This window comes from Natator depressus, chromosome 10, assembly GCF_965152275.1.
Source record: "Natator depressus isolate rNatDep1 chromosome 10, rNatDep2.hap1, whole genome shotgun sequence".
In the NCBI taxonomy this organism is placed as follows: domain Eukaryota; kingdom Metazoa; phylum Chordata; order Testudines; family Cheloniidae; genus Natator; species Natator depressus.
In genome coordinates this window covers 45,377,783-45,400,322 of record NC_134243.1, presented here as the reverse complement: position 1 = coordinate 45,400,322, position 22,540 = coordinate 45,377,783, and the positions used below count along the sequence as shown (strand labels likewise).

At 51.5% G+C, this 22,540-nt stretch overlaps 1 protein-coding gene across 3 annotated transcripts in view; it reads right to left on the bottom strand.

Moving 5' to 3' along the window:
• ALPK3 (alpha kinase 3) overlaps positions 1-22,540 on the bottom strand; it is an 86,710-nt gene that overhangs the window by 18,311 nt on the left and 45,859 nt on the right. For all 3 annotated transcript variants that reach the window (XM_074965961.1, XM_074965962.1, XM_074965963.1), the window contains one exon: positions 12,239-13,658. In XM_074965961.1, the coding sequence (XP_074822062.1) occupies positions 12,239-13,658 (1,420 nt within the window). The remainder of the gene's footprint in view (positions 1-12,238; positions 13,659-22,540) is intronic.

The window sequence follows — 22,540 nt, the reverse complement described above, 5'->3', positions numbered from 1 at the left end:
CTAACCCAGCGTCACTCTCCAACAATGATCAGCACCAGATGCTCCTTAGGAAGCTGCAGGACACCTCTCACCTGGCAAATATGGGATAATGTGCCCCCCTGTGAAGGTCTCATCCTAACCCCTAATAGTGAGAGATCAGTTTAAAGACTGAGGCAGGTGGTTTTATCTCCTTCCCAAACCTTTTTTAAACATCAACTATTATAACTAGATATTCCTGATATCCATATAAACACCCAGTCTCCCTCTGAATCTTGCTAAATTCTTGACCACTCTGACGTCCTGTTGCCAATGAGTTACATAGTCTAATTACATGTTGTGTAAACAAGTATTTCCTTTTATCAGTATTGACTTTGCCAGCTTCCAATCTCTTCTGTCTTATTCTTGTGTTATGAGACAGGGAGAACTGAAGAAGTTTCCGATCTACCTTCCCTAGGCCAGTCATTATTTTATATACTTTTATCATGTCCCCTCTTAACTATCTCCTCTCCAAGGTAACAATCCCAGTCTTTTCTCTTTCTTTGTATGAGAGTTTTTCTAGCCCCTAATCATTCTTGTCACCCTTCTCTGAACCCCTCTAGTTCTGCAATATCTTTCTAGAGATGGGTGGCCAGTGCTGCCCACAGAATCCAGATGAGGCTACTCCATTGATTCACATAAAGGCATTAGTCTATTCTCTGTATCATTCACCATCCCATTCTTTACGCAGCCTAACATTCAGTTTGCTTTTCTGAAGCTGCGCATGGAGCAGAGGTTTAACTGAGCTGCCTGCAACGACGCCCAGAGCTTTTTCCTGAGTTAACAATTTGTTCAGAACGCTGTAAGGTGTAGGAGTCATTCAAATCATTCCCTCCAATGTACATTACCTGGCATCCTCCCCTCTTCCCCGTGGGGCAGGTGCCAACCCTGGTCCTTCCATTTGGGCAAGATGAAGTTCGGGGTCACGGCAGCATCACTGCCGATGCGCCATGTGGCCATGCGATCCTCAGCGATTACCTCTCCCTCTCAGTGCCGCATTAGCAGTGGGGTTTGGCATCCACAGCCATGTATTCTTGAGGGAAGAAGGTCACGGTTCAGAGTACAAGTTCCCCCTCCCCCACGCAAAGCAAGACTCTCACTGAGCCCTTGCACTGCTCCATATCACCTAATATAGTCAAGTGACAAGCAGCCTCCACTTCAGCCTTGGTGATGCAGAGACCATGTGATTCTGAGTGCTGAAACCTCTTGAAAAACCTGATAAACTGCTCATGTGGAATCTGACTGCAGGCAGAGAGGAGGCCCTTATACTCTCCATTAGCTGAACAGAAGTGCAAAGAGCTGTTTCCCTGAGTCTCCGCTGGCAAATCATCTGCCCTGCAGGGGACTGTTCCGAGTGCCCAAGAACCTCCAGTACACTCACTCCTGAGCTTCCCCAAAGAGAGGGGGAGCTGAAATCAGAAAATCCCTAGGAAGCTGTTAATAAAGCATTTCCTGCAAAAAGGATCAGAGAGAACTGGCCTCTCCAGCAGTCATATTAACCCACAAACACTTTGTTACCATAGAAGGCCAGTTGCAGGCACTCACCCTACCCCGTGTCCTCCAGCTCTCCCGGAAAAGGAGTGTTGAGTTTCGAAGGTTAGAATCCCAGGGAATGCAGAGCTAAGGTCCCTCACACCCTCACTTTACAAGAGCGTTAGCTAACACCAGCAAGAAAAACACAAATGTTGGAGAACCAGGAAACAAAGAGCTAAGGTGACATTTCCCACACAACCTCAACTCTGCCCCTACATCCATGTCCAGTGGAATGGTACAGCAGAACTCTGATTCACACAGTTCAATGGGCAATCGGTGTAGCCAGTTCACCTCCACTGGCCATGGGGTACTTGCTACTGTTTCCAAGGCATCACCAAAGACACTCTGACCTGCCTCAAAAGAGGCTCATAATACAGAACAGGATTTCCCAATATTGTCTTTTCTGGAATTGCCACAGGAGTGTTCTCAAATTCCAAAGGGAAGAAGCAGCAGGAAAGGTGACAGCATATAGCAGCAAACTTTGTAACAGCATGTCCTGTGTAGTATGGGAGAGAATGAGGGATGGACAGCATATAATCACACCGCCACTTGTGTATCCACATAGGGAAGAGCAGGTCTCAGTGTCACATGTAAGTTGGCAATCAAGAAGAGTGATGGGTGTGCGGCTGTGGTTAGCCAAAGCAGTTCTGGATGCCAGGGTCAGGGCTACACCACAGCTCCAACTGCTTTGAAAGTCTCTTCCGCTGGGCTGTGACGGGCACACACTCAGGGAGAGCCGCTCCCACTGCTCGTGCTGCTGCAGCTATGTGCTATTTTTAGTGTGCCAACCCAATGAGAGCTAGTGCCGGCATGTTTCCTCCAGCTGGGAATCATACCCCCAGCTCCAAGTGCAGCCATGGCCATAAACAGTCAAAAAAGAGGAGCACGGAAACTAGAAGAGAAGAAATGTTACAACAAGAATGGCAGACAGGTACCCCCATCGCAAAGTGATAGAGAACGTTCAGATTCCAAAGAGCAAACACCTGGCAATGTGACCAGGTAACATCTACACTATCTCCATCACAGCTGCCCTGTAGGCGCAACACAACACCGCTAAGCAAAACCCAGGAGGACACCGGCTCTGTTTCTTGATATGATGGACAGTGGGGCATTCTACTTCTTTCAGCACACCAGAACTGACAGTGAAGAATTTGAGGAACAGCAAATACAGGATTCACGTGGTGAAATCACCTAAGCATCCCCCTGCAGAAGGAAGCCTTGGAGGCTCGGATGCAGTCACTAGGTTAGCTCGTAGCTATTCATTAGTCTGTGGTTATTTTTAGCTCATGTGTTTTATTCTTCTTTGAACAAAAGAAAAATGGGGTGGGATGGAGAGATGTAACGGTGACCCCTGGAGACAATGGATACAAATCCTATCATGGGACAGGATACTAACCTTGTCATCCCAACCCGATCATGTGACGGGGACAAGGCAATAAAGTACAGTCTCTTTTCAACTCCTCTCAGTCGGACTCTTATTACAGTGGATACAATCTTTGAGGTGAGAGAGATGGCCTCAGCTTGGACTGCTGGAGATGGGGCTGGAGAGGAATGAGTCAGTCATGGCCATGTAACAGAGGAAGAACTGGTAGGCTTGGCAAAGGCGTGGATGAGGGAGGAGACAACTCATGTGACCCCAAATTGCAAGCTGGGGTGACCCAGAAGATGGTGAAGTTACAGAGTGATGGAGGGGTTTGGATGAGTGAAGAGGAGCTCAGTTTGACGTGCTGGCAACAGACACCCCGGAGGAGAGTTCCTTGAGACAGGCAGACATGCAGGACAGCACAGACAGAGATAGTCAGGGTGTAGCAGTAGATGTAATCCATGAGAGAGGAGGAGATCATCCCATGGGTTGGTCTAGAGGGAGAAGAGCTGGCAAACCTCATAGAATTTGCAACATCTCACAGAAAAGAGCTGCCGTGGATGAGCTTCAATGTACACCATCCTCCCAGAGCTTACTCATTTCACCACAGCATGACAATGTCAAGTCAAGGCCTTGTACTGTGGACACCTTATTAGACCCACACTGTGAGGTCAGGTGATGGAGCACAAATTCCATTTAACTTCAGCTGATTAGAAAACTGAAGGTTGTCATAGGATTTTGTAAAGATGCTCCACAGCAAATATAATTAATGTCTGTTATCTGTACCATAGCAAGAGCACTTCCTATTTTACGGCATTTACACCATGGGCAGAATGAAGTAGTAGTTAAATCAGAACCAACTTCTCCTCTGATCTTTGGGTCAGAAGTGGATCAGGCTTTGGCTCCAGTTTTCCCACTACAGCCAAGCTCTGCTCAGAGGGAATCTATTTGAGATGGCCCTGTCCAGACCAAGGGAAAGATTTTTTTGTTTTAAAACTCATGACAGTCAATTAACACATTCTAACCACAACCTAGTACCCAGTGTAGACAAGTTTAACACCTTTAGAAATGTCTTCGCTAGGCATAGCTCCAATAGTGTTAACTATGACCAGCTAATGTTTCAGACACGACCATCTTTGTCTACACTAGGTGTGAGACGGCATTTATCCACTTGTTCGTTAGGGAGCTGTAGCGGGGTGGTCACCCGCTCCAGCCTTAAAGGCTTAAAACAGCCCAGGAGAGGGCTATGGCTGGGAGCAAGCAGTTCCCAGGCTGACTGGGGGAAGCAGGCTCAGCTGTGGCCATGCCGCAATCAGGGTCAGCTGGCCCTTATGAGAGGGCAGTGGGCCAGGAGCAGAGTCTCTCTGCCTTTAGAGGGAGAAGAGCCTGGCTGCTGGGGAGCGTACCTGGGCACCTAAGGTGGAGCAGGCCTGGGTAAAGGCCAGAGGAGCTGGGGAGCTCTGGCCTGGAAACCCCCCAGGCTGAAGGCCTAGAGTAAGGCCAAAAAGGGTACTGGGGTTGCAGGGGGCAGCCCATGGGTAGACAGAGGCAGCAGGTCCAAACCCCCCTTGCCTGTGATGAGTGGCTTATATACTGCAGTCTGCCCCAGTGAACGGGGGCTAGATGATGACTGGGCAGTAGCCATATCCTGAGGCGAGGTGGGGATACAGGGTTGGGAGTTCCCCTGGGAGGGGGAGACCCAGAGACTGTGGGGGCATGCCAGGGGGCAGCACCCCAGGGACAGGGGCACCGGGGTCCGGGAGGGACACGGGGGCCAGCGGCAGCAAGACACCAGCCTGCAGAAGGTGCTCTGGAGGCTGGAAGAGCTAATTCCCTGAGAGACCAGCAGGAGGCGCCGCAGGGGTGAGTCCTGCCCCATGACAGGAGCATGTTTTCTAAGAGGATGCGTTTTCCAGTGTAGACAAAGCCCTAAGGATGGCAGCATATGACTGGTGCCAGAAACCCTCCTGCTCGGGAGCAAGCAGCACAAAGCCAAGTGGCAGGTGGCAAAGCTTAAGAGCAGTGTTGCTGCGGATTTTTGTGGCACGGCAGGGATTAATGCAGCAGCTTGATGGTAAGAGAAGTGATATGGCCCATGGGGGCTGCGCAGTCAGCTTAAAGAAGGGTCCAGGGGACTGTACTGGGATAACTGCAGATGACTCCAGGATACAGAACCTCAATTCTTCTTCGAGTGCTTGTTCATGACAATTCCAATCAGGTATGTGCATGTGCGTACGTGCATGGCAGCCTGAAGATTTTTCCCCTATCAGCATCAGTCGGGTTGGTCTGGGCACCCCCTGGAGTGGCATCATCATGGCGCTCAATATAGGCCCCTACCGAGCCGCTACCCCCATCAGTTCCTTCTTACCACCAGTGATGGTTAGCTGGAACTTCCCCTTGCTCTTGTCGTGACAAGCCCATTTGGCAGTCTGTATATAGTTCTCATTAGTTCCATAGCGTTAAGTAGTTAGTAAGTCCTTTATTTAGTTCTTAAGTTTCCTTTGGAGGGGCTTTCCCTCCAGTGCTATTCCGGCACTAGGGCATGCCGCGGTCTCCTGGCTTCAAAGCCTGTGAGGTCTGCAGCAAGTGTATGCCCGGAAGCGATCCTCACACTTCGTGTCTGAAGTGTTTGGGGGGAAAGCCATCAAAAGGATCGCTGTAGGATCTGCAGGAAGTTTCGCACCAGGACACTGAAAGATAGAAATCAGCGCCTGAAGATCCTTCTAATGGAAGCGGCACTCCAGCCCCAATGCGACCCCGGTGCCGAGTACCTCCTCCTCGGTACGCAGTGCCCCAGCACCGTCGGCACGGGGATTGGTGCCAAGTAAAGACAAGGACTCTCGGCATCGTCATGGCTCCACTCGCAGCTCACATGCCGCAGGCAGGCACCGGTCTCAATCGCCAGTGCCACAGAAGAAGAGGAGGCCAGAGAGGGGTCGTTCCACCCACCCCAGCTAGACCCAAAGAGCCAGCCATTGTGAGTCCTGAGTAGGGCCACACTACTTCGGCCTTGCTGCCAGAGACGGTCGCGTCGACTCCTGCCCCCGTGGAAGGGCGGTCGAGTCCAGACCCTTCTCGCTCGCTGAGGCCGAGCTGACAACTACACCTCCTGTCGACCCCAGAGGTGTTTGAGGCAGCATGGGACCTGCTCCAGCTTACGGCACCATTCTCCCCGCCTAGACAGGAGAGGTCGTCAGCACCAGTCGCTCCCCTGGCACCATCAAGGGGAAAGCCTGGGGGTCTTCATCCCTGGTGCACCGCTCCCCGGCACCAGAACAGGGTCAACACCCTCATCGGTCCCCGAGCCCGCAACGCGGCCCCTCCGTGCCTTGAAATACCACTCCCCCATGGTCCTCCTTTTCGGAGACCTCTGAGTCAGACTCCTATCGATCTCGTAGGAGCAGAAGTAAACAGTCCAGGTCATCACGAGACCGGCACCGTTACCCGGCACAGTGGCCCTTTTGGACTCCCTGGGCCCTTCACCAAGGCCAAGGGTCGCATTCCAGGGCAGCGGCAGTGGCCTCGGCTACTTTTGTACCGCCACTGGCACCGTCGGCATTAGCAGAATCAGGGGTAGCTCTATTGTTCCCTGACGTCACCATCCGAACTCCAACCCATCGTCTAGGCCAGCCCCAGCGGTTTCAGCGCCGACTCCTCAGCACTGACAGCTTCAACAACTTCAGCACCGGGAGCCTCGGCACTGACATATACAGCTCTGGCACCGAGGGCCATAGCACCGTTCGCATCGGCTTCAGCCCAGGATCCCCAAGCACTGCAGGACTCCTTGGGTGCGGAGGGAAGAGAATAGCCACTCCTTGCGGGGGTCTCTTCCTCTTCCTCTCCAGATGAAGCGCTGGCAGGCACTTTGGTAGCCCCGGCCCTGGAGGACAACAGGGTCCTACAGCAATTGCTGAGGAGGGTTGCCCAGGGCCTGGGCATTCAGGTGGAGGAGGTAGTGGAGGATGCAGATCCAACGGTGGATATCCTTGCCCCCTCCAGACCTGCTCATATTGCCCTACCCCCATAAAGACCATTGCCAACACCACCAAAACCGTGTGGCAGACCCCAGCGTTGTTGCCTCCTATGGCTAAGCACAATGAAAGACGCTATTTTGTGCTGTCCAGGGGCTACGAGCACTTGTATGCCCATCCTCCACCAAATTCCTTGGTCGTGGATACTGCTAACCAATGTGAGCACCTACCAAGGCCCCTCCCCAAAGAATCGGGAGGTGAAATGACTCGACCTTTCTGGGAGAAAGGTCTACTCCACTGGCGGCTTGCAGCTCCGCATTTCTAATCAGCAGGCCATTGTCAGCAGGTATTGCTACAATACATGCGGGGCAATGGCAAAGTTCATAGAGCTGCTGTCACAGGACTCCCATGCCGAATTCTCGGCCCTGGTGGAGGAGGGCAAGCTCATTTCCTGAGCTTCGTTGCAGGCCGCTCTGGGTGGGGCTGATGCGGCCACTCGGGTGATGTCTACTGGGATTGCCATGAGAAGGGTCTCCAGGCATCAGGTCTGCCATACGAGGTCCAGCAGACCATTCAGGATCTCCCCTTTGAGGGCGTGACTCTATTTTCTGAAAAGACGGATAAAAGACTACATAGCCTAAAAGACTCAAGAGCCACCCTCAAATCACTGGGCTTCCATATCCCCGCCAAGCAGTGGAGGCTTTTAGGCCACAACCTCCTCCGTGGTTCTACCAACAGCAGAACTGGCAGGATGGCTCACGGAGGAGAAGCAGGAGTGGCAGGAAGAGGCCACACCTGTCCTCAGGCCAGGGCTCTAGTCCGTCCAAACCTTCATCTGGCCAGAAGCAGGCCTTCTGAAGGTGCAAACGAGGATGGCACACCAGCACTTGGACTGGATCCAACTTGCCTTACCTTCTGGTCGTGACTATGCCCTTTCTATCCTGCGTGGGTCCGTATCACATCAGACCGCTGGGTGCTCTGCATGGTAGAGAGGGGATACGCTCTCCAATTCTCTGCCCTCCACCCTTCCATCCACCTTCCCCTACCCTCTTCAGGGACCCTTCTCACAAGCAAATCCTCATACAGAAGGTTCATTCGCTCCTATTGCTAGGGGCAGTGGAAGAGGTTCCTCTGGAGCAGAAGGGCAATGGTTTCTATTCCTGGTATTTCCGGATACCGAAAGCCAAAGGCAGGCTCAGACCCATCCTAGACCTATGGGAGCTCAACAAGTTCATGAGGAAGCTGAAGTTCCGCATGGTCTCTTTGGCTTCCATCATCCCTTCCTTGGATCTAGGGGACTGGCATGCCGCCCTAGACTTGAAGGATGCATATTTTCATATAACAATTACACTGTCCCATAGAAGGTACCTCAGGTTTGTGGTGAGCAACAAACACTACCAGTTCACAGTCCTCCCGTTTGGCCTGTCAGCAGCGTCTTGTGTGTTTACCAAGTGCATGGCAGTCGTGGCCGCGTTCCTATGCATGCGTCAGGTACAGGTGTTCCCGTACCTTGACGACTGGCTGATCAAGGGCTGCTCCAGGGCTCAAATGGAGGCACAAGTCAACTTCATAAGAACGATGTTTGATGAACTGGTCCTTAACTTGAACATGGGGAAATAAACTCTGTCCCCTGTTCAGCAGATAGAGTTCACAGGGGTGGTGCTGGACTCGACACAGGCCAGGGCATACCTCCCAGAAATGAGGTTTCGGGCCCTGGGCAACATCATTCAAAGTCTCAAAAAGTTTCCCACCACCACAGCAAGGAATTGCCTGAAACTTCTAGGACACATGGCCTCTTGTACCTATGTGGCGCAACATGCCAGGCTCAGATTCCAGCCTCTCCAATCGTGGCTAGCCTCAGTGTATTGGCCAGCTCGGGACGGTTTGGAAAGGGTTGTCACTCTGCCTCGCCTGGTCCTCAACTCCCTCCAGTGGTGGCTTGACCCGCAGGTACTGTGTGCAGGGGTCCCCTTCACCGCTCCTCAGCCATCCCTCTCGCTAGTGACAGACGGGTCAGCCTTGGGCTGGGGAGCAGATCTGGGAGACCTCAGGACACAAGGCCTCCGGTCTCAGGCGGAACTTGCTCTCCACATCAATGTCAGAGAGCTGAGAGGGGTGCATCTGGTATGCCAGACTTTCTGAGCCCACTTGACAGGGAGATGTGTATCAGTCATGACAGACAACACCATGACGATGTTCTATATCGACAAACAGGGGTGCACGCTCCTCTCCCCTGTGCCAGGAAGCCCTCATGCTGTGCGACTTTTGTGTAACTCATTCGATACACCTGCAAGCATTGTACCTCCCGGGAGCAAGAACGAATTGGCGGACCATCTCGGCAGGTCTTTTCACGGCCATGAGTGGTCCCTACACCTGGACATTGTGAACTCCATCTTCCAACGGTGGGGTTTTCCCCAGATGGACCTGTTCGACACTTGACGCAAGAGGAAGTGCCAGCAGTTTTGCTCCTTCCTGAATCACAGCCCAGGCTCCATCGCAGATGCATTCCTCCTCCCATGGGGAGGCCGTCTCCTCTACGCATTCCTGTCCTTCCCTCTCATTCACAAGGTGCTCCTCAAGATACGCAGGAAAGAAGCTTCAGTGATATTGATAGCTCCAGCCTGGCCCCGCCGACACTGGTACACATCTCTCCTGGAAATATCTGTAGAAGCCCCAGTTACCTTGCCGTTCCTCCTGGACTTAACTCAGTATCACGGCCGTCTCCAGCACCCAAACCTCGAGTTGTTGCACCTCACAGTGTGGAAGCTCCATGGCTGAACCCCACAGAGTTCTCCTGCTCAGACCCGGTTAGACAAGTCTTCCTGGGCAGTAGGAAACCCTCCACCAAGGCTACCTACCTTGACAAGTGGAAAAGATTCTCAATCTGGTCTCAGAGTAGCAGCCATGTTAGTCTGTATTCGCAAAAAGAAAAGGAGTACTTGTGGCACCTTAGCGACATCGGCGCAGCATCACTCATCCCCGACACTCGCCCCTATACCAACCATACTGGACTGCCTTCTCAATCCCAAGCAGTCCATGTCGTCAATAAGGGTTCACTTGGCCGCCATCTCTGCCTTCCATCCAGGCTCAGAGGGCCGGTCGGTGTTTGCCAACCCTATGGTCAGCCATTTCCTGAAAGGTCTCAACAGGCTATATCCGCACATCTGGCAACCGGCCCTGACCTGGGACCTCGATCTGGTCCTTTCCAAATTGATGGGTTCACCCTTTGAACTGCTGGCAACTTGTTCGCTGCTCTACCTGTCATACAAGGTGGAGTTTCTGGTAGCAATCACCTCCGCCAGGAGGGTGACTGAGATCAAGGCCCTAACATCAGAGCCCCCTTACACCGTGTTCTATAAGGACAAGGTTCAGCTCAGGCCACATCCCGCTTTTCTCCCAAAGGTTGTCTCCCAGTTTCACATCAACCAGGACATCTTCCTCCCAGTGTTCTATCCTAAGCCACACTCGAGAGGCAGAGAGCAGAGGCTTCAGTCATTGGACATCCACAGAGCACTAGCCTTTTACACTGAAAGAATGAAACTGTTTTGGCCATGGCAGACAGGATGAAGGGTCTTCCAGTCTCCTCCCAACAAATTTCCTCCTGGATCACGTCCTGTATCCGTGAATGCTATAACCTGGCAGAGGTGCCTGCCCCTCCGCTCATTGCGCACTCCAGCAGGGCACAAGCTTCTTCAGCAGCATTCCTGGTGCAAGTCCCGACCCAGGAAATATGCAGAGTGGCGACGTGGTCCTCCATACATACTTTCACCGCGCATTATGTGATTACCCAGCAGTCCAGAGACAATGCAGCCTTCGGTAGAGTGGTGCTCCAGTCAGTGGAGAACTCCGACCCCACCTCCTGAACTTAGGCTTGGGAGTCACCTGATTGGAATTGACATGAACAAACACTTGAAGAAGAAAAAATGGTTACTCACCTCCTCATAACTGTTGTTCTTCGAGATGTGTTGTTCATGTCCATTCCAATACCCACCCTCCTACCCCTCTGTCAGAGTAGCTGGCAAGAAGGAACTGAGGAGGTGGCGGGTTGGTAGGGCCCTATATTGAGCGCCATGATGGCGCCACTCTAGGGGGCGCCCGGACTGACCTGACGGATGCTGTTATGGGAAAAATCTTCCAGCTGCTGTGCACGCACACACACACCTGATTGGAATGGACATGAACAACACATCTCAAAGAACAACAGTTACGAGAAGGTGAGTAACTGTTTTGGGGTTTTTTTTTTTGTGAAGCTTGTGTCCAGAAATGGATCTTGACCGGTTCCTTAACATTACAAGGCTGTGCTTCCGGCTACAGCTGCACATCTGCAAGGAAATCTAGAAGAGGAAGGCAGGTGCCAGCCTTGGGAAATGCTGGAACACCTAGCAGTTTCAACTTCCCATTACAGTCAGTGGATGTATTGCATTACCTGCCAAGTATGTGGTGTGAGTGACAGCTATGCTATGCTCTGTACATTTGGCTATACCCAGGCAGGAGTAACCCCCCCTCAGAAATACGGTACTCCTCTTTGCTGGTGTAGTAACAGTGTATAAGAAATGGTTTCAGAGAGCAGAAGCGGGTCACAACTAGCTGGCCCAGGCCATCACAATGATATACAGGTGGGAAGTTTGGGCTTTTTCCAACCTTCTGGGGGAACTGGAGCAGGAGACTGAATCCACATGCACCTGCCGCTCTCTATTCTCCTGGCAGTGGGGCCTCAACTTGGTCTCTTTATTCATCTAGATCTGTACTGTAATGACCCCCCGGCACACTGATGTCATTGTTCACATGTAAAATCCCAACTGTGCCCTGAAATCAGGATCACAGGATGTTGGGCCGTAAAACATGTTAATAAGGGAACATGTAACCTCCAGCCCAATACCGCATTTCATGGAAAACACTTCAGATTAAGTGACAAAAATAGACACGGACTGAAAGGAACTGGTGACAGTCAGGAACAGATGCAGTGCTCCGACTCAGTAGCCAGCACAATGACTCTTCAACAGCACTGTTCCAGCAGGGCAGATGGAGCCAACAAATGGCCAGATCTACTGTATGTATGTTTTACCATAAACAAAATTCCACCCGCTGCCCAGTGAAGTTCACAGAGCCTACCTGGCATGTCTGTTTTTCGTTTACATAACGACTTACTAACTGTGCCACTTAGAAGCCAAGGCTCATTGCTAAACTGAACAGATGTCATCATGCTCTCTGTTTGTCATACACATTCAGCATTCCCAGTTGCCATTTATAGCTAAGAGTGATCTGTGCTCACTGCTTAGCTGATTTGGAAACATTTGCCTGAGGTCACCCTCCCAAAAAAAAAAAAATAAAAAAAAAAAAATAGAACTTACATTACCTCACACGGCACTTTGAAGACCACCTGTTCTTCCAAGGAGCCCTGAAGCAAGCTTCCTCCTGCTTCCTGTCTCAGCTGGGACAAATCCAGACATGGGGCCACTTGATTCAGAGATGGGGTAGTATGCTGAAGGGGCTGCTCGGTGTTCACTTGTACAGAGTCCAGCAAGTCTGTTTCTTGGATGTTTTTGCCCGAGGAGATGCAAGAAGTCCCTGATGCATTTCCCATCACGAGGGGGTGCTGCATTGCAGAGCTTGGCTCCAGGGTCCTGCTAGGAGGCTCAACTCTCTTCTTATTCAAATCCCCAGGCGGTTCACTTTCCTTTTTGGTTACCTTTGTATCTATGGCCTCATTCCCCTCCAGTTCCTGTTCCACAGATTGGCCTTTCTGCTCCTCTCCTGCTACAGCCTCTACCAGGAACATCTCAGATGCTGGTGGAGGAGTATCTCTTTGCCTGTTAATGCTCACAGCCGGAAACTGCAGCTGAGCCCCATTCTCAGCTTCTTCTGGGGCTTGTGGCATCTTCTCTTCCATTACATGTTTTGCTCCACTCTCAAGATACATCTCTGTCAAGGAGAAGTAAGTGTCACCCCTGAAAGGCGGGGAGCATGGCTGAGGTTTGCCAGTTTCGGCATCCTCCTGACTGCTGGGTGTTCCAAGTTCTTTGACTTCTGGAACATCTCCCACCACCTGGCTCATTGCAGCTACTGATTGCATGCTCCCCAGCAGGGCGACGGAAGGGGCATTTCTTTGACTTTGAGAGAGATTTTGGCTCTCTCTCAGCCCATTTTCTTGACTTGAAACTTCCTGTTTTGCTGCCAACAGGGCAGCAGGCTCTTCCCCTTTCTTTTTCTTCTTTTTAGCAAAGGACTCTCTGGTGGTGGGCTTGGTAGTTATTTCCTCCACCGTCTCATAGATGTATGTGAAAAAGCTATTTCCATTTTCCTCCCCGCTTTCCATAGAGGAGTCTCCATTGGTGGTCACCTCTGCATCCAGAGGCCTTGTTAGGAAGTTGTTTGAATATCCAGCGGTTGCATTTAAGGACGGCTCCTTGGGCTCAGCAACATCTTCCCATAATCTTGACTTAGGATCCCCAACATGCACCTTTGCTATATCTTCCTTCTCCCATAGGGAGGCACCTGAACGCAGATTCAGATCCCCAGTCAGCCGGCGCTTTCGCTGGAATCTCTCAGGGCTTGTCCTCCTCAGCTTCTCCACCTCCATGTTTTCTTTCCCTCGTTTTCGGCTCTGCTCTATTTCATGCAACTTGGCTTCTGCCTTTCGCTTGAGTTTGGCAAACCACCTCTGATGTATTTTATACTCCGTCATGGTTCCCACTTCCAGGACACCGGAACAGGACACGATGCCTTTGGTATTCCTAGCAGAGGCCTGGTAAATGGCCGCATCATCCTCTCTGCATCTGGTGACCAAAAACAACATAGTGAGACACACCTGTCCCCCTCAAGGCACTTTCCAGACACGCGTGAACACACCCACACACACGTCAGTGAGAACAGTTCAGGAGAAGAGTCCTTTTTACAGCTGGTCAAAGAGTAGCCACCGGGTACAACACTCAGGAAATGGGGGATATTTTGGTATCACCATTATTTTCAAGTCTGTTCACCATATGACGTCACAAATACTAAAGGGCTCACATCAGGTAGAGTCTAACCGAAACCCAAGTGCTTGTGAAACTGCCATGAATTTGTCAAGGTAAAAAGACTAACAAAAATCCATACTCAGAAGTGGTGACTGTTTGGCTGAGTTATGCTCAAACTTTGAGCTTTCCTGGCCAGATGAGGAATTCCCTATAGCTCTTAGCCACAGCTGGCTGGAGGGTGCTGCCCAAGCAAGGGTACCAAGAGGCACTGAGATTCACCAGCTCCAGTGGTGCAGCCATGCACTCCCCCTTCTTGCGCCACAGACACAGGCGAATGCACAGGGGTGAAGCCATAATTGCTCAGATGCCCAGCTGGGTCTGGAGCACTACAATCAGTGCCAGCCTGCTTTCCCCACACCCAATGCTCCCAGAGCACTAGCAACAAGAAGATGGATGGCTGCCCCTGGAGCAGGTGCCTTGGCAAGAGACTCCCTAACATATGCAAGGCAGCCACAATATGATCCTCAGTTTCCACATGCAGGAGGCATAAGCTGAAATATTGGCATTGGCCTAAACTGGAGAGGACTGTGGTGAAGAAGGAACGGATGGCACCAAGAACTCCATTGATTCCACCCTGATCAAGTGAATCCCCATGCAGGATTCCTCTCTCAGGCTCTGACGTGCTCCATCTAACTCTGCTTCTTGAATTTCCTCCTCCAGCCTTCCCTTTTGCCACAGGAAACCAGTCTAATGAGATCACTCCCCCAACTCCACCTCACCTCACATGCCTATGCCCAGTAGTTGTTTGTAACCTACCTTGACTGGTTGTAACAAGTGGGGCCTAGCAGGACAAACCCATTTATGAATCTTGCTGCGGGAAAGTGGATAAAAGTTCATAAAAGGTTCCGGCCACCTATAGCAACCGAATGGCCTCCTGATGTATCAAGGACTTTTCCAATCATGTCTGGTAAACCAGAGGAGGGTGGGACTGGAAATCAATGAGCCAAACTTAGTGCATTGGAAATAAGGATTTAACAGAAGGGTAAAATAATGAAGAGATGGGCTATTCTACCCATCACTCTCTTTGTGGGAGGGGTTCTTAAAGTTAATTAGCTGGCCAGCTGAGAGATGGGTGAACAGGAAAGGAGTAAGCTTCACCATCATGGCTGCCACCCTCACCATCTCCTGGGATCCACCATGACACTGCTGGGCTTTTGTCAGCCTGATCATGACAGATGTCTTCAACAGACTGGGCCAGAAGGACCCAGCTGGACCAGCTAAATCAGGGGTGGGCAAACTATGGCCCAGGGGCTGCATCCGACCCTCCAGATGTTTTAATCCGGCCCTCGAGCTGCTGGGGAGCAGGGTCTGGGGCTTGGCCCGCTCCGGCGCTCCAGCTGGGGAGCAGGGTTGGGGGCATGTCCCCCCTCCGGCTCCTATGTTTAGGGGCAGCCAAGAGGCTCCATACGCTGCTCCTACCCCAAGTGCTGCCCCCACAGCTCCCATTGTCCGGGAACTGTGGTGAATGGGAGCTGCACGGGCAATGCCTGCGGACAGGGCAGCCCTCAGAGATGCCTGGCTGCGCCTCCGCATAGGAGCCAGAGGGGTGACATGTCGCTGCTTCTGGGAGCTGCTTGACGTAAGTGCCGCCTGAAGCCTGCACCCCTACCCCCTCCTGCATCCCAATCCCCTTCCCCAGCCCTGATCCCACTCCAGCCCTCCGAATCCCTCGGTCCCAGCCCGGAGCACCCTCCTGCACCCCCAACCCCTCATCGCCAGTTCCACCCCAGAGCCCGCATCCCCAGCCAGAGCCCTCCCCCCCCCACACCTCAACCCCCTGCCCCAGCCCCTTCCTGCACCCTGAACTCATTTCTGGCCCCACCCCAGAGCCCGCACCTCCTCCTGCACCCCAACCCCCAATTTCGTGAGCATTCATGGCCTGCCATACAATTTCCATACCCAGATGTGGCCCTCAGGCCAAAAAGTTTGCCCACCCCTGAGCTAAATCCTGAACACTGCCTGGTTCCTGCCAACACCCCTTCCTTTGGGTCTCCTTTTCCTTCCCCACTTTATATCTTATCCCTCTTATCCCTGTCCTTTTGCCTTCTGTCTAACGAGAGTCTAGCTCAGCCAGCCAAGACTGTACAAGTTTTAACACTGCTGTGAGTCTATGGCAGAGAGACAATGCCCTGTACCAGAAGTTCTCACCTTGGGGGTGTGGGTGTCAGACTTTCTAGGTGCGTGCGGTGAGCCAGGCCTGTTTAAGAGAATGGCGTTGCAACCTGGTCCACAGGGTCACAACACCACTCAAAGTTGACCCGTCTGTCCCTCTGTTGTGATGGGGGGGGGCAGCATAGGTAACGGTGGCTAGGGCTGGAGGTTGCTCAGCTCCCCCAAATCTAAGCCACCCCGTTGCCCACATGCACAGCCCAGCTCGGCAGGCGAAGCCCACCTCCGGCAGTGGCAGGGCCAGCGCAGTGCTAAGCTGCCCAGCAGCAGGATGAACAGGGGGAGTCCCCAGAGCCCAGTGCTGGGCATCACTGGGAGCCCCATATAGTGCTGTGGGCAGAGTCCATCCAGAGCCCAGCAAACCAGTCCCATTCTTGTTGTGGCAGCGGTGAGTCCATCCCTTGCAAGTGCCTGCAAGCACAGTGGAGGAGAGAAGAGGAGAAGGGGAATGGGCTGTGGAGGAGGGAGCCAGCCAGAGGTAACTGTGGCCACCAGCACAACCACACAGCTTCCTGCACTCCCAGTCCCTCCACCCCCACAACATCACCCACAGCCCCCAAACCTGTCCCTCTCACAGCTCCCATCCAATTCCCAAATAAACCTCCAGCCCCCGCTTAAACCCAATTAAAAAATAATGCCAAGGTGGGAGTGGAATTCAAAAAAATGGTTATGAACCCCTGCTCGAAACAGGCAGATGCTGGTACAATTTTGCCGGGTCTCGGAGTGGCTGATCAGACTGTGTGCTGGGCCAGTGTTTCTCCACCAGTGAGATTACAAGTACAAGCCAGCCCTACAGACAAAAGCTGCGTTCTCTCTCTTTGTGTTCTTTTCTCTCCTCTTTCATGTGTTTGTAGTGATTGGTCTTCTAGGAGGTAAGACCAGACTTCAACCACAACAGCTATGACAGCTCCAGCCATTTCAACAAACAACTTCTCTTCCCCCACCCCACACAAAGGGCAGTTATTACCATCTTTAACACCATCGACAGGGATCGGTGTCCTAAAACCCCTCTACAGCTAAAGAGAATAAGGAATATCATTAAAATGAAAGCCCTACTTGATACTTTACCTTTCAAATTTATCTCACTGTCCCCCGCCCCCCCTTCCCCCCCCCCCATTTCTTTAATAACAGGTTGAAAAGATTTGTAATGGGCTAAGCAGGTGGAGGTCTCTGTATTCCATAACCCTGAGCCTTGTTTAATGCTGTACAGTGAAAGGAATGTGTGAACACCTCTGACTCTCTGGGCCCATATATTCCATCAAGATTAACACAACAGACACTACTACGCCATCTCTCTGCCATCACAGCTCTAGGGCTCCTCTCAGACAGAGATCCATAAGGCTTCCTGCTTCTGTGAGATGAAACGGTTACTTACTGTGATTGTAGTTCTTCAAGATGTGACGCAGACATGTTTCTACTTAGCTCTGTGCACGCCCAGCATGCTGGAGCCAGAGAATTTTGCCTAGCAGTACTTGTAGGAGATGGTGCTCACGCCTCATGGCCATAGACCCTCCGCTGGCTATATGGGGCAGTGCCACTCTGACGCCACTTGGTTCTTTCTCACTGAATGCCCAGAGACGAGACTCCGATGTCTTTGTCTTCGAGCAGATGCAGCCATGTATTCCACGTAGGTGGCTCACAAGCCGTACCCCCCCCCCCCGCCACACACACACCCCCCTGGAGGTGGGACTCTATCTGCACAAGAACTGCAGGACCACTCTATGAAAACTTGCATCTGCCCTGGAAGCTGTTGTGATGGTGTAATGGTTTGTAAATGTGTGGACCCCCACGTGGCCACCCTGCAACATGTCCAGGACTGGGACGTCACATAGGAACACTATTGCCGTTGCTTGTGCTCACAGAATGAGCTCACGCATGCTGAGGGAGCGTAGCCAAAGCTATTTCATATGCAGGCTTAATACAGGATGTTATCCATTTAGAGATCATCTGCGAAGAGACGTCCTGTCCCTTCATATGATCTGCATATGGCACAAACAGATGAGGCGAAGCACAAAACAGTTTACTCCTGTCCAGATAGATGTCAGGCAATGTCTGGCGGTTTAACATATGGAGACACTTCTCCTCCAGAGATGAATGTGGCTTAAGGGGAAAAAAAAGGCACAGGTAAACATACCACCTGGTTCAAATGAAATTGAGAAACCATGTTAGGCAACATTTTGGGTGTGGTCATAAAGTCACTTTGTCCTTGGAGAATTGTGTTTTAGGAGGCTCTGCCATCAGAGCCTGAAACTCTCAACTCCCCTAGCAGATGTTATCACTACCAGGACTGCGCCCTTCTGATCGAAAGGAGAAAGGGACAAGATGCCTGGGACTCGAACAGAGGTCCCATCAAAGCCACTCGGACTGTGTTAAGGTCCCACAAAGAGACCGGCTCTCAGTCTGGAAGACGGAGACCAAGAAGACCTTTTAAGAATCTTGCTACTATGGCATTGGAGAAGACTGATCTTCCCTGAATGGGGGGGATGAAACACTGATATCGCCACCAGGAGAACCCTCAATGAACTAAGCGCAAGTCCAGATGACTGATGGTGCAGCAGATACTCCAAGATGTCCTGGACAGAAGCCTCCAAATATCGCTCTTCCTCCTCACTCAGCAGCCACACCTGGAGATGCAGAGAGCTGAGTGTGGAAGGCAAAGTGCGACCATGATTCTGAGCGAGTAGGGAGGGAGAGGAAGCGGTATGGGAGGTTGAATGGACCACTCAAGAAGGTAGGAGAATCAGCAGGGCCTCAGCGATGCCTGGGCAACGAGAATGAGCTTGGCCCAATCTGCCTTCAACTTGAGGATGACCTGTGGGATGACTGGGGGAAAAATGTACAGGAGAGCTGACTGCCAACTGAAAGTGTCAGACAAGAAGCCCGGTCTGAGGCCCCCTCAAGAGCAGAACAGATTGCATTTCCTGTTGTCCCTCATAGCAAATGGGTCGATCATTGGGATTCTCCCAGCTGCGAAGATGACCTGGAGGATGCTTGTCTTCAGAGACCATTTGTGACTCAGGAAAAAATTCCTGCTAAGATGGTCCATGAGATGATTCTAGACCCCTGGCAAATGGTTGGCTACCGGAGTAATGTTCTCCTCAATGCAGAACGGCCATAACCTGATCACCTCTAGGTAGAGCGTCCTAGAGCAAGCTCCCTCTTGGTTGTTCACATAATACATCATCATGGTATTATCGGCAAGTAGTGAACCACTCCCTGATATGGTCCACAAAAGCGTGACACTCATTGTAGATGGTCCAAAGCTCCAGCACGTTGATATGCAGTAAGGACTCCTACTCTGACCACAGACCTTGGACCCAGGTGTGCTCCCCAACCCATTAGGGAGGTGCCAGTGACAACAGACCTGGCTGGCAAGGGCTGGATTGTCTGGACGCATCCATCACTGCCAGGAAACCAGGATGAGTTGAGGAAGATGGACCAATCTGTCCAAGGCGTGAAGAGTCAGACAATAAACTATCCAGAGCAACATTTGAACATTGAATGAGCAAGAATTTCCTCTCTGGACCTATCCCACAGTAACCAGTTTTCCAAATATGGGAAGATGTGGATTCCTTTCTTTCTAAGATAAACCATCATGACAACCTTGCATTTGGAAAAAACCCAGGGGGCAGAAGAAAGGCCAAATAGAAGCACCGTGTACTGACAATGACGCTCTGCCAGGACAAACCGAAGGAACTTTCTGTGACCCAGCAAAATCGCCACATGACAATAGATATCCTAAAGGTCCAGAGCAGCAAGCCAGTCGTTTGTCGACTATTCTCTCCGCGTTGTCTCAAAAGTGACCATTCAGAACCTCAGGTATCTCATAGATTTGTTAAGGCCACAAAGACTGAGAATGGGTCTTACCCCTTCCTTGGATTTGGGCACCAGAAAGTACCAGAAGTAGAAACTATGACCCTGATGTTCTGGCAGAACCTCCTCCACCGCTCCTAAAGCTAGCAGAAAATGGACTTGATCAAGGAGCAGTATCTCATGAGAGGGGTCCTTGAAGAGCAGTGGGGAGGGTGACCTCCGATCTGATGAGAGCCTAGGTGCCAAACCAGCACGCATGGCCCGTTCGAGCAGGTGCCACTTCAGACGAAGATCCCTCGCCACTTGAGTCCATTTGGAGAATAATCTGCAAATCAAACCTTGCTCCTTGATATGGGCCTTGCCTTAATACAGCAAACACAGCGTGTGGCGATCGTTGCTGGGGATCACTCCCCCACAAGACGGTCAATGTTTGAAGCCTAGGGAGGATATCACCAGGGAAACACAAACTACAGCTAACTAACACTAACTAACCACAAAAACTAGAAAAGTCACTAAATAGAGGATTGTGAGGTAAACACCATACAGAGCTCCAACTCGAGTCCCAGGCGGTAAGAAGGAACTGAAGGGGATCCGAGCAGTGCTGCCTCATATAGCCCAGGGAGGAGCTATGGCCATGAGACAACTGCCACCCCTCTGTGGGTACTTAAGCCAAAATTCTCTGGCTCCAGGGTGCTGGGTACGCACACACCCAAGTTTGAATATACGGCTGCATCTACTCAGGGAAGAAGTTCACGTGTTTACTGTTACACTGGTATAAACCCAGAGTCAGTGGGAAGCACAGGCGCCGACTCTGTGGGTGCTTTGGAGCACCCATGGGGAAAAATTAGTGGGTGCTCTGCACACACCAGCAGCCAAGCTCCCCTCCCTGCCCCACCTCACCTCCGCCGCCACCTCCTCTCCTGAGCGTACCGCATCCCCGCTTCTCCACCTACCTCCCAGCGCTTGCTGCCTCCAAACAGCTGTTTGGCGGCGGCATAGCAAGCTCTGGGAGGGAGGGGGGAGGAGCGGGAACGTGGCAGGGCCAGGGAAGGGATTTAGGGAAGGAGTTGGAATAGGGGCAGGGAGGGGGTGGAGTTGGGGCAAGGACTTTGGGGAAGGGGTTGGAATGGGGACGGGGCAGGGGTAGGGGCAGTGAGGGGGTCGAGCACCCACTGGCACAAGCAGAAGTCAGCGCCTATGGTGGGAAGTCAGTGTAGCAGAGCTGACTCTCCACCTGTAAACTTCACAACATGAGCTATGAATTTAGGGAGAACACATGCTGGTGTCAGTGGCTATGTGCCACCCTTAAACACTGTCCTATCTCCCTTATTCTCTCTGGTCTCCAAAACCCAGGACTCGAATTGGGCTGGGATATACTGAATCAGAACACTGAAGCTGTGAGCCACAATCTCAGCTTTCATTTTAAAAGTGAGTTAGTTTCTCACAGTTAGGTTGCGAAGAAAACCTTGAAAATGTGACGTGAGCACAACCAATGCAGCAACAGCTGCCTGAGTATGCAGAGAGCCTGAAACAATGGCTCTAAGAGGTGTGATCTGCCCCATGCATCTCAGTAAGGTATTGACTCTCGTGCCCAATTACAGTAATTTGAATGTCAACATTGAGAGTTCTTTCATTGCTGATCACAGTATGCCAGAAAAGAGAAGGGCAACCATATTATGAAGAGCTGCACAATCTGTTCAGAGAGTAATTTCATTTTGGTGTCATAAATGGGTGGCACCTGGGAGAATACCAGCACTTTCCTCCTACTAACCTGCTGTGTGGACTAAAAATAGTTTTCAGATCACCATGTGACTGGGAGATGGGGCTTAGCACTTGCCAATACCGTAATTCAGCCCTGGCCATGGGAACAGCAGAGCCCACGTGACCATGATTTGACCATCTGTAGGGTCTATTGTGAGCAGCATCATATACTGGTAGAGCTTGGTTTGTGGGCAGAGCTTGGGAAAATCCTGCTGTTTATTCTAACTGCCTCAACTTCCTCTGACCCAGCTCTCCTCCTGACCCCTTCCAATCTGGAGTCTGTCCTCACCACTCCATTGACTGTGGCTTCACCAAGGTTGCCGAAAGCTACTCTGGGACTATTAGCTATTCCTAAAAGGAAGTTCCAGCCTCATCCTAGCTTATCTGTCTGCTGCGTTCACCACTATTGTTCACCATCAGCTCCTCTGCCTTTTCATCTCACAGCTCCCATCATTCTGTAGGGTCTCCTCCTCCCATGCAGACTGAGACACATGCTGCTACCAGAGTTAATATACTTAGAAGATATTAATACCCCCGACCTTTCTCCCACTTGCTGCTTTCTGCATTACACCAGAGAATGGTAGCAGTAGTGGGGGCTCTGGCTGAGGCCTTGGGCTGCCAGGGTGGGGGTCAGAATAATAAAGGGGGTGACAACAACCAGAATGGGGTGGCATTAGGGACAAGGTGATGGAAAGTTGGTGAGTGCTGCAAACTGAACAGCTGATGATGGCTGCCATATTAGGCATTCAAAGCTCAGGATTATGAATGGATGGTGGGGGTGAGGGGAAGGCAGGACTGAGAAGTGTCTCTCTCAAACTGGCATTCACACATTTAGAAGCAGATAGCTCAGGCTGTGCTGAATAATCCGTATTCTCTCTGTTAAAACAAGTTATATGGAG